The sequence below is a fragment of the Oncorhynchus masou genome, chromosome 23, assembly GCF_036934945.1.
Source record: "Oncorhynchus masou masou isolate Uvic2021 chromosome 23, UVic_Omas_1.1, whole genome shotgun sequence".
Classification (NCBI taxonomy): Eukaryota; Metazoa; Chordata; class Actinopteri; order Salmoniformes; family Salmonidae; genus Oncorhynchus; species Oncorhynchus masou.
In genome coordinates, this window is record NC_088234.1 from 52,170,920 (window position 1) to 52,185,802 (window position 14,883).

The 14,883-nt window shown below is 41.8% G+C and overlaps 1 protein-coding gene across 1 annotated transcript in view; it reads left to right on the top strand.

Moving 5' to 3' along the window:
• The window catches only part of LOC135511025 (protocadherin-15-like), a 278,688-nt gene that overhangs the window by 88,143 nt on the left and 175,662 nt on the right, over positions 1-14,883 (top strand). Inside the window, exons 4-5 of the mRNA XM_064932482.1 lie at positions 10,898-11,058; positions 11,940-12,095. Of these exons, the coding sequence (XP_064788554.1) occupies positions 10,898-11,058; positions 11,940-12,095 (317 nt within the window). The remainder of the gene's footprint in view (positions 1-10,897; positions 11,059-11,939; positions 12,096-14,883) is intronic.

Here is a 14,883-nt window from a genome sequence, read left to right on the forward strand (position 1 = left end):
ATGGAGCATACACTTTAATGGGGAAAATGTAGATCGTTAATAATCCTCTGACTTCCCTGGAACCTCCTTCCTGTATGTTACTGCATTAGACCATTTGATTAAAGCATGAAATACAATGTTTTATACTGTCATGTCTGTGACTATCATTAAATGTGAAGACTGTTATTTTATATCAAATCAATTCTCTAGGTTTAATTATTACGTGTTTAAAATAATCATGTAAACAATAATTAAATAGGAAGTCGGGGCACCACGGAAAATGTTGAGATAACAAATATAACTCTTCAGATATTTTAATATCTGATCACTTAGTCTTTTATTAATTAATTATTACCTCATCACTTCTCATTCCAAACACCTTGACATTCTTGGTTATCTGCATGATCCCTGTCCATAATGAATCAGCGATATATAAATTGGCTTAATTATTTATTTACTAACTAACTAGATAATCACACAGATTTACATAAGAAACAATACATATTGGTTACTAACAAAAGTCCCTAGAGGGCTAAGCCAATATGGACCACTTGGTAGACAAAGGAAAGGGGTGGGGACTGAGAAAGAGCGGGAAAAACAAAATAGATTCACTACACACCGTCTATAATTATATTCATTGAAATGCTAATCCTATGCACATGAAATGCCTCTCATTTGAGAATAATTGCAATTTATATATTTACGCCCGTATGTCGTTGTTGTCTTCTCTGTTGGAATCCTTGATCGTTCTGTAAAGTTCATCAGAGTCTCTGGTTAACTTTCCAAGAAGTCACAATGTCTTTCATGGTTGTAGGTGATTAGAATGGATACTTAAGAGTACCATTCAGAAATGTTCTCATAGAATAGTTGCTTCGGAGGTTGTCAGTATTCTCGTTCAAGACATACTTCATTTCTAGCTGCAGACTAGTAATTATACATCTAAGATTTGCTCTTATTCTGCAGTGATCGATAGCCAAACACTAGCCAAACACTACAGTTGTATGGTCTAATGGTCTATAGAATTGTAGCTATTACAATGTGGGAAGTCTGACAGCTGGGGAATATACACTTTAAGAGTTACAGTTATGTGTGTTTCCTGTTCTTCATGAGATCACCAAATGAAACACACATGACATGACTGTCCCTGTTTAGGTCTATGATCCTCCCCCCAGGGCATGTCATGACAATACTGTGTAATTAAAATATCCATAACATACAGTGGGGAGAAGAAGTATTTGATACACTGCCGATTTTGCAGGTTTTCCTACTTACAAAGCATGTAGAGGTCTGTAATTTTTTATCATAAGCACACTTCAACTGTGAGAGAGGGAATCTAAAACAAAAATTCAGAAAATCACATTGTATGATTTTTAAGTAATTAATTAGCATTTTATTGCATGACATAAGTATTTGATACATCATAAAAGCATAACTTAATATTTGTTTGCAATTACAGAGATGATACATTTCCTGTAGTTCTTGACCAGGTTTGCACACACTGCAGCAGGGATTTTGGCCCACTCCTCCATACAGACCTTCTCCAGATCCTTCAGGTTTCGGGGCTGTCGCTGGGCAATACGGACTTTCAGCTCCCTCCAAAGATGTTCTATTGGGTTGAGGTCTGGAGTCTGGCTAGGCCACTCCAGGACCTTGAGATGCTTCTTACGGAGCCACTCCTTAGTTGCCCTGGCTGTGTGTTTCGGGTCGTTGTCATGCTGGAAGACCCAGCCACGACCCATCTTTCATGCAATAAAATGCTAATTTATTACTTAAAAAGCATACAATGTGATTTTCAGGATTTTTGTTTTAAGTGTACCTATGATAAAAATTACAGACTTCTACATGCTTTGTACAGTGGGGCAAAAAAGTATTTAGTCAGCCAACAATTGTGCAAGTTCTCCCACTTACAAATATGAGAGAGGCCTGTAATTTTCATCAAAGGTGCACTTCAACTATGACAGACAAAATGTGAAAAAAAATCCAGAAAATCACATTGTAGGATTTTTAATTAATTTATTTGCAAATTATGGTGGAAAATAAGTATTTGGTCAATAACAAAAGTTTATCTCAATACTTTGTTATATACCCTTTGTTGGCAATGACAGAGGTCAAACGTTTTCTCTCTTCACAAGGTTTTCACACACTGTTGCTGGTATTTTGGCCCATTCCTCCATGCAGATCTCCTCAAGATAACACACATGGAATCATGTAATAACCAAAACAGTGTTAACAAATGAAAATCTATTTTATATTTGAGATTCTTCAAAGTAGCCACCCTTTGCCTTGATGACAGCTTTGCACACTCTTGGCATTCTCTCATCCAGCCTCATATGGAATGTTTTTCCAACAGTCTTGGAGGAGTTCCTACATATGCTGAGCACCTGTTGGCTGCTTTTCATTCACTCTGCAGTCCAAGTCATCCCAAACCATCTCATTTGGGTTGAGGTCGGGTGATTTAATTTTAAACAACATTTTTTTCGCCTTTATTTAACCAGGTATGCCAGTTGAGAACAAGTTCTCATTTACAACTGTGACCTGGCCAAGACAGAGCAAAGCAGTGTGACACAAACAACACAGAGTTACACATGGGATAAACAAATGTACAGTCAATAACACAATAGAAAAGTCAATATATAGTGTGTGCAAATGTAGTAAGATTAGGGAGGGAGGTAAGGCAATAAATAGGCCATAGTGCCAAAATTATTACAATTTAGCAATTAAACACTGGAGTGATAGATGTGCAGAAGATGAATATGCAAGTAGAGATACTGGGGTGCAAAGGAGAAAAAAAACAATATGGGGATGAGGTAGTTGGGTGGGCTATTTACAGATGGCTATGTTCATGTGCAATGATCGGTAAGCTGCTCTGACAGCTGATGCTTAAAGTTAGTGAGGGAGATATGTCTCAAGCTTCAGTGATTTTTGCAATTCGTTCAAGTCATTGGCAGCAGAGAACTGGAAGAAAAGGCTGCCAAAAGTTTGGCTTTGGGGGTGACCAGTGAAATATACCTGCTGGAGTGCGTGCTACTGGTGGGTGCTGCTATGGTGACCAGTGAGCTGAGATAAGGCAGGACTTTACCTAGCAAATACTTGTAGATGACCTGGAGCCAGTGGGTTTGGCGAAGAATATGAAGCAAGAGCCAGCCAACGAGAGCATACAGGTCGCAGTGGTGGGTAGTATATGGGGCTTTTGTAACAAAACAGATGGCACTGTGGTAGACTACATCCAATTTGCTGAGTAAAGTGTTGGAGGTTATTTTGTAAATGACATTGCCAAAGTCAAGGATTGGTAGGATAGTCAGCTTTACGAAGGTATGTTTGGTAGCATGAGTGAAGGATGCTTTGTTCGCGAAATAGGAAGCCGATTCTAGATTTAATTTTGGATTGGAGATGCTTAATGTACCTAGCTATCTGTTCTTAGGTCTACATTTTTGAATGGGGCATGCTTATTTAGGATGGTGATGAAAGCACTTAAAGAATAACCAGGCATCCTTTACTGATGAAATGTGGTCAATATCCTTCCAGGATACCCAGGCCACGTCGATTAGAAATGCCTGCTCGCTGAAGTGTTTTAGGGAGCGTTTGACAATGATGAGGGGTGGTCGTTTGACTGCGTACCCATTACGGACGCAGCTAATGAGGCATTGATCACTAAGATCCAGGTTGAAGACAGCAGAGGTATATTTAGAGGGCCGGTTGGTCAGGATGATATCTATGAGGGTGCCCATGTTAACGGATTTAGAGTTGCACCTGGTATGTTCATTGATCATTTGTGTGAGATTGAGGCTATCAAGCTTAGACTAGGACAGCCGGGGTGTTAAGCATATCCCAGTTTAGGTCACCTAACAGTACAAACTCTGAAGATAAATGAGCGGCAATTAATTCACATGTGGTGTCCAGGGCACAGCTGGGGGCTGATGGGGGTCTGTAACAAGCGGCAACAGTGGGAGACTTATTTCTGGGAAGCTCAAACTGTTTGGGCACAGACCTGGGTAGCATGACAGAACTCTGTAGGCTATCTCTGCAGTAGATTGCAACTCCACCCCCCTTTGGCAGTTCTATCTTGGCAGAAAATGTTGTAGATTGGAATGGAAATTTCAGCATTTTTGGTGGCCTTCCTAGGCCAGGTTTCAGACACGGTTAGGACATCAGGGTTGGCGGAGTGTGCTAAAGCAGTGAATAAACAAAATTAGGAAGGAGGCTTCTGATGTTAACATGCATGAATCCAAGGCTTTAACGAATTACATAAGCGCCTGGGGCCTGGGGAACAGAAGTGGAACTGGGGGCTACAGGGCCTGAGTTAACCTCTACATCACCAGAGGAACAGAGGTGGAGTAGGAAAAGGGTACGGCTAAAGGCTATAAGAACTGGTCGTCTAGTGGGTTGGGGACAGAGAATAAAAGGAGAAGATTTCTGGGCATGGTAGAATAGATTCAAGGCGTAATGTACAGACAAGGGTATGGTAGGATGTGAGTACAGTGGAGGTAAACCTAGGCGTTGAGTGACGATGAGAGAGGTTTCGTATCTGGAGGGACTAGTTAAGCCAGGTGAGGTTTCCGCATTTTGAGCGGGACTGACGGCTCTAGAGTGAAATAAAACAATAAAAACTAGAAAAACAGCAGTAGACAAGGCATATTGACATTAGAGAGAGGCATAAAGCAATCACAGGTGTTGATCAGGAGAGCTAAGACAACAATGGATAAATGGCGATGACTGGGCAAAGCGCGTCAGTTAGGTACATACAGAAGACTGGGGCCGACAGGTAAACAAAATGAGGTACCATGTTATTGAAACAGTCTAGGGGGCATCAGCTGTGTAGCCAAGTGATCATAGGGTCATAAGAGCAGCAATAGATTAGTCAGGGTGCTGTTTGGCAGTCACTAATATGCTAGGCGAGCAGGGGACACAGCGTTCAGAAAAGCTAAGCTAGCAGGCCGGGGCGAGAAGATGGTTCTTTGGTGACATCTAACAGAATAGCCTGTTGAGACCACATCGGGCGATCACGTCGGCAGTCCAGTCGCTTTGGATCGGCGGGGCTCTGTGTCGACAATAAAGGGTCCAGGCCAATTGGCAAAGGATGTATTGTAGCCCTATAATTAGCTGGTGTCGTGTCTTTACTATCATTAACTGAAGACTGCTAGTTTTTATCAAAGATTCTCTGTAATTAGTTGCTATGCGGTCAACTGATTAATCACGTAACTAATTAACTATGAAATCGGGGCACCAAGGAAAAATATTCAGATTACAAAGTTAGCATTTCCTAAAATAACTTTTCAGATATTTTATCTGATCAATTAGTCTTCGAATTAATAAATTATTTACTTTACCTCACGTTAGTCTCATTCCAAACGTCATAAATTGTTGTTTATCTGCACGATCCCAGTCTTCACTATGAGTCATCCATACATCAATTGTCTGAAATAATTTATTTATTACTAACTAAGTAATTCACAGAAGCAAACAAACAAAGGTAAATGTAATGATAGGAAAATGTGCCCTAGTGGGCTGAACCGCCATGGCGGCTTGTTAGATAAAGGAGAAGTGGGGGTCAACTAAGAAGTGACTACAGAGTGATAATTATAACAATTAAAATGCTAATCCTTTTAACATGAACGCTCACTCATTCGGGAACAATTGCAATCAATATATATATATATATTTACGCTCAGTGTGTCGTCTAGATCGCTGGTGAAAAGTTAGTCTTTCGTAGATTTTTTATTTTTTTTACCCCTTTTTCTCCAATTTCATGGTATCCAATTGTTGTAGTAGCTACTCTCTTGTCTCATCGCTACAACTCCCGTACGGGCTCGGGAGAGACGAAGGTTGAAAGTCATGCGTCCTCCAATACACGGGGCGGCAGGGTAGCCTGGTGGTTAGAGTGTTGGACTAGTAACCGGAAGGTTGCAAGTTAAAACCCCCAAGCTGACAAGATACAAATCTGTTGTTCTGCCCCTGAACAGGCAGTTAACCAACTGTTCCTAGGCCATCATTGAAAATAAGAATTTGTTCTTAACTTACTTGCCTGGTTAAATAAAGGTAAAAAAATGAATAAAAAAAACCCACAACTCAACCAGCCGCACTGCTTCTTAACACAGCGCACATCCAACCCGGAAGCCAGCCGCAGCCACTGCACCACCCGGGAGGCAGTCTTTTGTAAAATTGTCCGTCTCTCTCCCTCTCTCTCTCTGTCTCGGTTAGATGGGATAGTTCAAATTGACATTCATTATAGAATGGATGTTTGTCGTTGGTTGTCGTTCTTCGCGTTCAATGATACCGAATTCCTATCTGCAGACTAGTATTTAATATCAAAGACTTGTTCTCATTCTGTCGGTATCGATAGCCTAAGAGTTTAACCACGTGGTATGGTTAAAAGATTCAGCAATGGTCTGCCACCTTTTGTACCAATCATAATGGCGAAAAACATGGTCTGGTGATAATTTCTCAAAGTTTTTTTTCTTTTCAGAATGGCAGAAAAGGGCTGTCCCAGGATGTCTGACCCTAACTGGGCTCAGGGGCGGTCCTCTGATTTAGTTCAGATCCAATTCCCTTTTTGAGTTTTCCTTCATTAAACAGTCCAAAATCACATTTGTAAAATTGTGTAAACAGTATCATACTCACTCAATCATATTATACAACAATTAGATGTAAACCTTATATCTGGGGCTATTATATAAACAGCGTTATGGTAATGTGGCCACACCGTCTCCCATGACCTTCCCAAGTTGTGACAAACGGACCAGTTCGTAGCTGGATTCTTCACCGATCTTTTATACTTTCTCCGGGAACATGAAATTTGTTCATACCTCAAGTTTTGTGAGGTGGAAGGATTTCCTTTGTCTCCCTGAAAAACTACTCTCTATAACTGTGTGTACATGAGGTCTTCCCAGGAATTTACGACCTCTGACCACAGCAGCCCAGCTGAAGCGGGTCTGCCGACTAAAATATCAATCCGCTGTGCCTTCAACCGTCTGAGCCGACCTCCCCGCTACCACCCGCGGGCTACTAACTTTAAACGCCGTGTCGCCCGCATGCTAGCGTAGTGCCGGTTTCCCTGTTCCATCTACTGCTGCCCACTGGACACTATGATCACTTGGCTACATAGCTGATGCCTGCTGGACTGTCCATTAATCACGGTACTCCATTCTGTTTATCTATGTTTTATCTGTCGTCCCCAGCCACGAACTCAGGCTCTGTGTGTAGTTAATCCGACCCTCTCTGCCTAGTCATCGCCATTTTACCTGCTGTTGTTGTGTTAGCTGACTAGCTGTTGTTGTCTCACCTGTTGTTTTAGCTAGCTCTCCCAATCAACACCTGCAATTTCTTTATACCTTGCTGTATGTCTCTGTCAAATATCAATATGCCTTGTATACTGTAGTTCAGGTTAGTTATCATTGTTTTAGTTTACAATAGAGCCCCTAGTTCCACTCCTCACACCTCTGATACCTCCTTGGTCCCACCTCCCACACATGTGGTGACCTCACCCATTATAACCAGCATGTCCAGAGATACAACCTCTCTTATCATCACCCAGTGCCTGGGCTTACCTCCGCTGTACCCACACCATGCCCCTGTCTGAACATTATGCCCATAAATCTGCTCCTTTTATTCCTTGTCCCCAACGCTCTCGGCGACCAGTTTTGATAGCCTTTAGCCACACCCTCATCCTACTCCTCTTCTGTTCCTCGGGTGATGTGGAGGTAAACCCAGACCCTGCATGTCCCCAGACACCCTCATTTGTTGACTTCTGTGATCGAAAAAGCCTGGGTTTCATGCATGTCAACATCAGAAGCCTTCTCCCTAAGTGTGTTTTACTCACTGCTTTAGCACACTCTGCCAACCCTGATGTCCTTGCCATGTCTGAATCATGGCTTAGGAAGGCCACCAAAAATCCTGAGATTTCCATCTCCAACTACAACACTTTCCGTCAAGATAGAACTGCCAAAGGGGGAGGAGTTGCAATCTACTGCAGAGATAGCCTGCAAAGTTCTGTCATACTTTCCAGGTCTATGCCCAAACAGTTTGAGCTTCTAATTTTAAAAATGAATCTCTCCAGAAATAATTCTCTCACTGTTGCCGCCTGTTACAGACCCCCCTCAGCTCCCAGCAGTGCCCTGGACACCATCTGTGAATTGATCACCCCCCCATCTAGCTTCAGAGTTTGTTCTGTTAGGTGACCTAAACTGGGATATGCTTAACACCCTGGCAGTCCTAAAATCTAATCTAGATGCCCTCAATCTCACACAAATCATCAAGGAACCCATCAGGTGCAACCCTAAATCCGTAAACATGGGCACCCTAATTGACATTATCCTGACCAACTTGCCCTCCAAATACACCTTTGCTGTCTTCAATCAGGATCTCAGCAATCACTGCCTCATTGTCTGTATCTGCTACGGGTCAGCGGTCAAACGACCACCCCTCATCACTGTCAAACGCTCCCTAAAACACTTCTGTGTGCAGGCCTTCCTAATCGACCTGGCCCGGGTATCCTGGAAGGACATTGACCTCATCCCGTCAGTTGAGGATGCCTGGTCATTCTTTAAAAGTATAAACAAGCATGCTCCGTTCAAAAAATGCAGAACTAAGAACAGATATAGCCCTTGGTTCACTCCAGACCTGACTGCCCTCGATCAGCACAAAAACATCCTGTGGCGGACTGCAATAGCATTGAATAGTCCCCACGATATGCAACTGTTCAGGGAAGTCAGGAACCAATACACGCAGTCAGTCAGGAAAGCCAAGGCCAGCTTTTTCAAGCAGAAATTTGCATCCTGTAGTTTTGGGACACTGTAAAGTCCATGGAGAACAAGAGCACCTCCTCCCAGCTGCCCACTGCACTGAGGCTAGGTAACACGGTCACCACCGATAAATCTGTGATAATCAAAAACTTCAACAAGCATTTCTTAACGGCTGGCCATGCCTTCCCTTGGCTACTCCAACCTCGGCCAACAGCTCCGCCCCCCCGCAGCTACTCGCCCACGCTTTCCTCAGCTTCTCCTTTACCCAAATCCAGATAGCAGATGTTCTGAAAGAGCTGCAAAACCTGGACCCATACAAATCGGGCTTGACAATCTGGACCCTCTATTTCCGAAACTGTCCGCCGCCATTGTCGCAACCCCTATTACCAGCCTGTTCAACCTCTCCTTCATATCATCTGAGATCCCCAAGGATTTGAAAGCTGCCGCGGTCATCCCCCTCTTTAAAGAGGGAGACACCCTGGACCCAAACTGTTACAGACCTATATCCATCCTGCCCTGCCTATCTAAGGTCTTTGAAAGCCAAGTCAACAAACAGATCACTGACCATCTCAAATCCCACCGTACCTTCTCCGCTGTGCAATCCGGTTTCCGAGTCGGTCACGGGTGCACCTCAACCACACTCAAGGTACTAAACGATATCATAACCGCCATCGATAAAAGACAGTACTGTGCAGCCGTCTTCATCGACCTGGCCAAGGCTTTCGACACTGTCAATCACCATATTCTTATCGGCAGACTTAGTAGCCTCGGTTTTTCTAATGACTGCCTTGCCTGGTTCACCAACTACTTTGCAGACAGAGTTCAGTGTGTCAAATCAGAGGGCATGTTGTCCGGTCCTCTGGCAGTCTCTATGGGGGTACCACAGGGTTCAATTCTCGGGCCGGCTCTTTTCTCTGTATATATCAATGATGTTGCTCTTGCTGCAGGCAATTCCCTGATCCACCTCTACGCAGATGACACCATTCTGTATACTTCTGGCCCTTCCTTGGACACTGTGCTATCTAACCTCCAAACGAGCTTCAATGCCATACAACACTCCTTCGTGGCCTCCAACTGCTCTTAAACGCTAGTAAAACCAAATGTATGCTTTTCAACCGTTCGCTGCCTGCACCCGCACGCCCGACTAGCACCACCACCCTGGATGGTTCCGACCTAGAATATGTGGACATCTATAAGTACCTAGGTGTCTGGCTAGACTGCAAATTCTCCTTCCAGACTCATATCAAACATCTCCAATTCAAAATCAAATCCAGAGTCGGCTTTCTATTTCGCAACTTTTTACTGATTGATCAAATGGAATGAATAATCAGACCTGTATAGGCTATCTGGGAATTAAACTTTAAATTCACCTGGGAAGTTGGTTCATCTAGGTTACTATTGCAAAGTTTAAGGTGTCTCATTTAATTGGAAGAACCTAGAAAGGTATGTCCGACAATTTAAATAAATAAATTCAATGAGACGATAATACCCAAGCAATTGAGATTGCCGGATTATTTTAACGTGATCCACGTTTGGATTCCCAACACTTATTTTAAGAGATGTACTTGTAAATTCTTCACTACCAGTGATGCTGAATGCTGAAATCAAATGGAAGTACAAAGGGCGGGGCTTCCGTCGCGCAAGGCTGAAGAATTTAAACGGAACACAGGAAGTTGAGATGTGTCTGTTACTTGAACTCTATGAAGCATTTATTTAGGCTGCAATCTGAGGTTCAGTTAACTCTAAAGAATTTATCCTCTGTAGCAGAGGTAACTCTGGGTCTTCCTTTCCTGTGGCGATCCTCATTAGAGCCAGTTTCATCATAGCACTTGATAGTTTTTGCGACTGCACTTGAAGAAACTTTCGAAGTTCTTGATATTTTCAGTATTGACTGACCTTCATGTGTTAAAGTAATGATGGACTGTCATTTCTCTTTGCTTGGGGTGAGCTGTGATGTAGCTTTCTCCACAAAGGGATTCTGAAGTTTTGGAGAGTATGTGGACCCTGATAATTATGCTGCTGTGTAACTGTTAGTTGAGGCTTAGTGCTTGCAACACCAGCGTTAATGGTTTGGTGTTTGCATGGGTGACATACTGGACATAAATCTGTTAAATACATTTAAGTTGCAATGGATAAAAGTGTTATGCTAAATTACAATATAACATACTTCTTCTGTGCAGGCACAGTTCTGGTGGAGAATATGCAGATCAACGGGAGAGCAGAGGACCCAGACAGGACCATCTCTCTGATCCTGCTTGACAACTATGCCTACTGGGTCATCCTGGATCCCCTCAGACAGAGACTGTTCCTCAACAGCACCGGACGTGTCCTGGACAGAGATGTGAGTATGGACCTGGGTTTGGATACTGTTAATAGAGGAAAAGGCTTTTACATTTAAAACAAAATGCAAGCACAGGCACACTTGCTTACACACACACACATACACAGTTCCACTGATACTTAAATTGTATGCAAATACATTGTAAGCTCTCCAAAATGCATTGATATTCGAAAACCACACAATTATTTTATTATTAAAAAAATTCATGGGTGGGGGGTAGAATTAATATTGCAGATAGATTGTGGCTTCCATCAATGTAATTGCCTGGATCATTTCCAATCCCCCATATACATATATTTTTGAATATGGTTTCCTTATTATTTTACCCTAACCCTACCACCCCTGCCCTAATTGGAGTGAACTAATGGACAACACCACTTAGTCTTATTGATTAGAGAAAATAAGACTGCTGCATGCTGGAAATGTTCATCAATGTTTAACTGTTTTTCACAGCGAGAACAGTTTGGCCACTGTAAATACTGGTATCAAAACAAGTCCAAGAAAGCTTGAAGTGCTATACAGATCCCACTGTTTTGAGGCTCCTGGTTTGATTGCACTGCAATTTCCTCATTGTAAGGAAAAATCAGTTCTGTTGGATTGATTTGTAACCTCTGCCTCCTTGTCTTGGAGCCAATCCACCACTTCCCTGTTCAGAGTCTGTAAAATCCCAGGACACTGAGGTAGAAAAGCATTCTTTATGTGGCTGTGTTAGAAACATTTGGAACTAATCATCTACTGAGTGTGTTCGAGCAGTGTGACAATGTATTTTACAAAGATGATTGCATAATCATTGGTTTATTGAATTAGTTGAATTCTTGTATCTCTTTCTCTTGCTCTCTCTTCTCTCTCTCTCTCTCTCTCACTCTCTTTCTCACCCTCAGCCCCCTTCCTCTATCACTACAATCGTGGTGAAGGTCCAGTGCACCAGTGAGCTGGTTGGGACAGTGATTCTTCACGAGGTCCGGATTGTAGTCAGGGACAAAAACGACAACACACCTCGCTTTCAGCAGCCACGCTACTATGTGGCCGTCAACGAGGTGAGCGAGAGGGAGAGAGAGTTACTTCAACAATTGTTGCTTTTTGCTTTAGTGAGCATATCTTTCTCCCCCGGGTAAGAAATTCAGCCTGGCATGACCCTTCCCACAGAGGTCAGCAAAGCCCAGAGGCCTTACAGACAGTGACTCCTATACAGATTACTGTTGAAGCAATTATGTAGTACATTAATGCTTCATTCTTTCAATTACAAAGAAAGGTCAAGGTTTGGTCATCATTGAAATTAAGGACCTACCTAGTTAAAGAGTCGTCAAAGCTTTGTTGATGTAGGTACAGTGGAATAGAGTATAGACTATGCTACTCTGCAGTAACAGGAGTATTTTGCACTCGGTTCCCCATCTTATTTTTCAAAAAAAAAAATTCTCTGTTACGCCTTCTGCATGGAGACAGAGTAAAACATGACAACAGCTATTCTACGCATATTAGGCAGCAGCTTCCGAGGATAACAAAACAATAGCAGGTCTTTAGATCTCCTGGATATCTGTTCTTCCTCTATTGCATGAAATTGCTCTGACGCATGGACGGTATCACGCCAGTTATGCGTTCCCAGTGAATCATGGGGTCCCTGTCTGTGTTCTCTGCGTGATATAGATGTCACCATACTCCATATCTAACCCAGAGAGCTCAACCATGCTAGTGTGTGCATGTTTTATTTACAACAAAGTGATAGCTGCATGAGTCAGTACTCCCCTACCAGTCCATACAGAGAGCACAGTGGAATATCACATTTTATCCAACGGGTGGGTCTAATGCTGAATGGCTAAAACCGCAGTTCTATGTTCAGTGTCTATTCCACAAGTTACCACCGGCTAAATCTACAACATTAAAATGCCTATTTACTCTGTTCCATCTGACTGCGTAATCAACTATCTCATCAACCCAGCCAGGCAATTTATAATCTTGATCTCCACTATAAAAAGCATTTCGATGTTATCTCACATTTCTTTTAGACTAACATTTAGTTTTCAACAGCAGAAATTTGTATAAACCTTGCTGTCTGTCTCCCCAACTTTTACAACATTGTTTCAGTATTCAAATTCGATCTCCAACTGTCGCAAAGTAATGAACGTGTTGGGGATCAGTATGAGACAGACAGGCAGGCAGCTTTTCTCAGCCAGTTGAAATCAAGAATCAGCATAATTTTTAATGGATTTATACAAATAAATGTCAATAGAAAACAGATAAAATGCAGCTAGTTTGCAGTCTCTCTAGCTTCAGTTTGAAGTGATTATGTTAGTGGTGTTGTTGGCGAGCTCCTCTGAACAACCATGTTCTGACGAGAGAGCACATTTTCTATGCCAGGTGAAATCGCAAATCATTAACTCATTAGTTCACAGCTTAAACAAATGCAAATGTAACTACATTTCTGGCTGCACTGTTTGACGTGACTGTAAGTTCGACGTAGTTGGCTAGCTGGCAAGCAAGGGATAAGAACATTGCCAGTCAGTATGGCAATAGAACATTTAGAACGGACGACTGGGTCGCGTCCATAGATACAGAACAAAAAGACTGAACAACTGGGTCGTATCTCTGGCAAACGAACCAATAGAACGAACAACCAGCCAGCTTTGGTAGCAACCCTAGATTTGTGTCGGGACTATATATAGTGGAAGGATGAAATAGTATGAATAAATTCCTCAAAATAATGTTTTTAATGAAAATATGTAAATCATTATTTGAATATATTGTCAACCCGTTGTATAAAAGTTACAATTCCCCCGAAGATGGTGTTTGGAGGATATGTTGGTACAGTTAACAATACTCATATTATGTAATGTTTCATGTTTTGTGTGGACCCCAGGAAGAGTAGTTGCTGCTTTTGCAACAGCTAATGGGGATCCTAATAAAATAACAAATACCAAAATACCTGTGCCAATATATCCTCCAACACCGGATTCTCTTAAATATTTTGTATTAGGCATCAATGTGTTTAGAATGATATAATATGTTTAATCAAAATCAGCCAATGATATCTACACCTACAGCAAATTGACTTTTTGATTATTTTTTTACCACAAACTGTTATCTACTTACAGTATGCTTGAATTAAACTTACATTTTGACCAAAAATGTCTGCAGAAATTAACAAACAAGCTAATTATGTGGATACAGAATGTGCATACACATTTGATGATTGATTTTAATCTCCTACATTTGCTTATATAGCTCTCTGAAATTACCATGGTACTCATCCATCATATCTCGCAGCTGTCAGAGGAAATACATTTAATTTACTGTTGAGTGTCACTGTCAAATACACTAGTTATTTCTCTGATTCTCTTTTCCAAAATGTCATCACATTACCTGAATGACACTGGACATGTCTTATTATTTCAGAAAGCTTTTGATATGTACAGATATCAGATCTTAATTTGAGCCAGTTTGCTACAGCTGGAAAATAATCCTGCAGCAACAGGAAATATTAACTATTATGTGGATTAAAATAATGGATATTTTTGTAGAGGTTGATCAAGTTTTTGTTTGGGCAAATCAAGTCTGAAATGTCTTTAAAAGCTTTTTAAACCTCAAATACACTTAAAATGTGCAAATTCTCAGCAAAAAAAAGTGAACAAATTAAGATCCTACATAAGACGCCTGTATCGAGAGCCTCCGAGTCAGGACAACTATGACTTTTGTCTCCTTTGTTGACACTTCCTATGTTCTTCACTCTAAGTTCCTGTCAGTGTGTATTATCCCAGGAAACATTACTCCCTGAAAAGTGTTCTGAATCAGACTCCACTGCTGTCAAACCTCTCCTGAACTGAGCTCAAC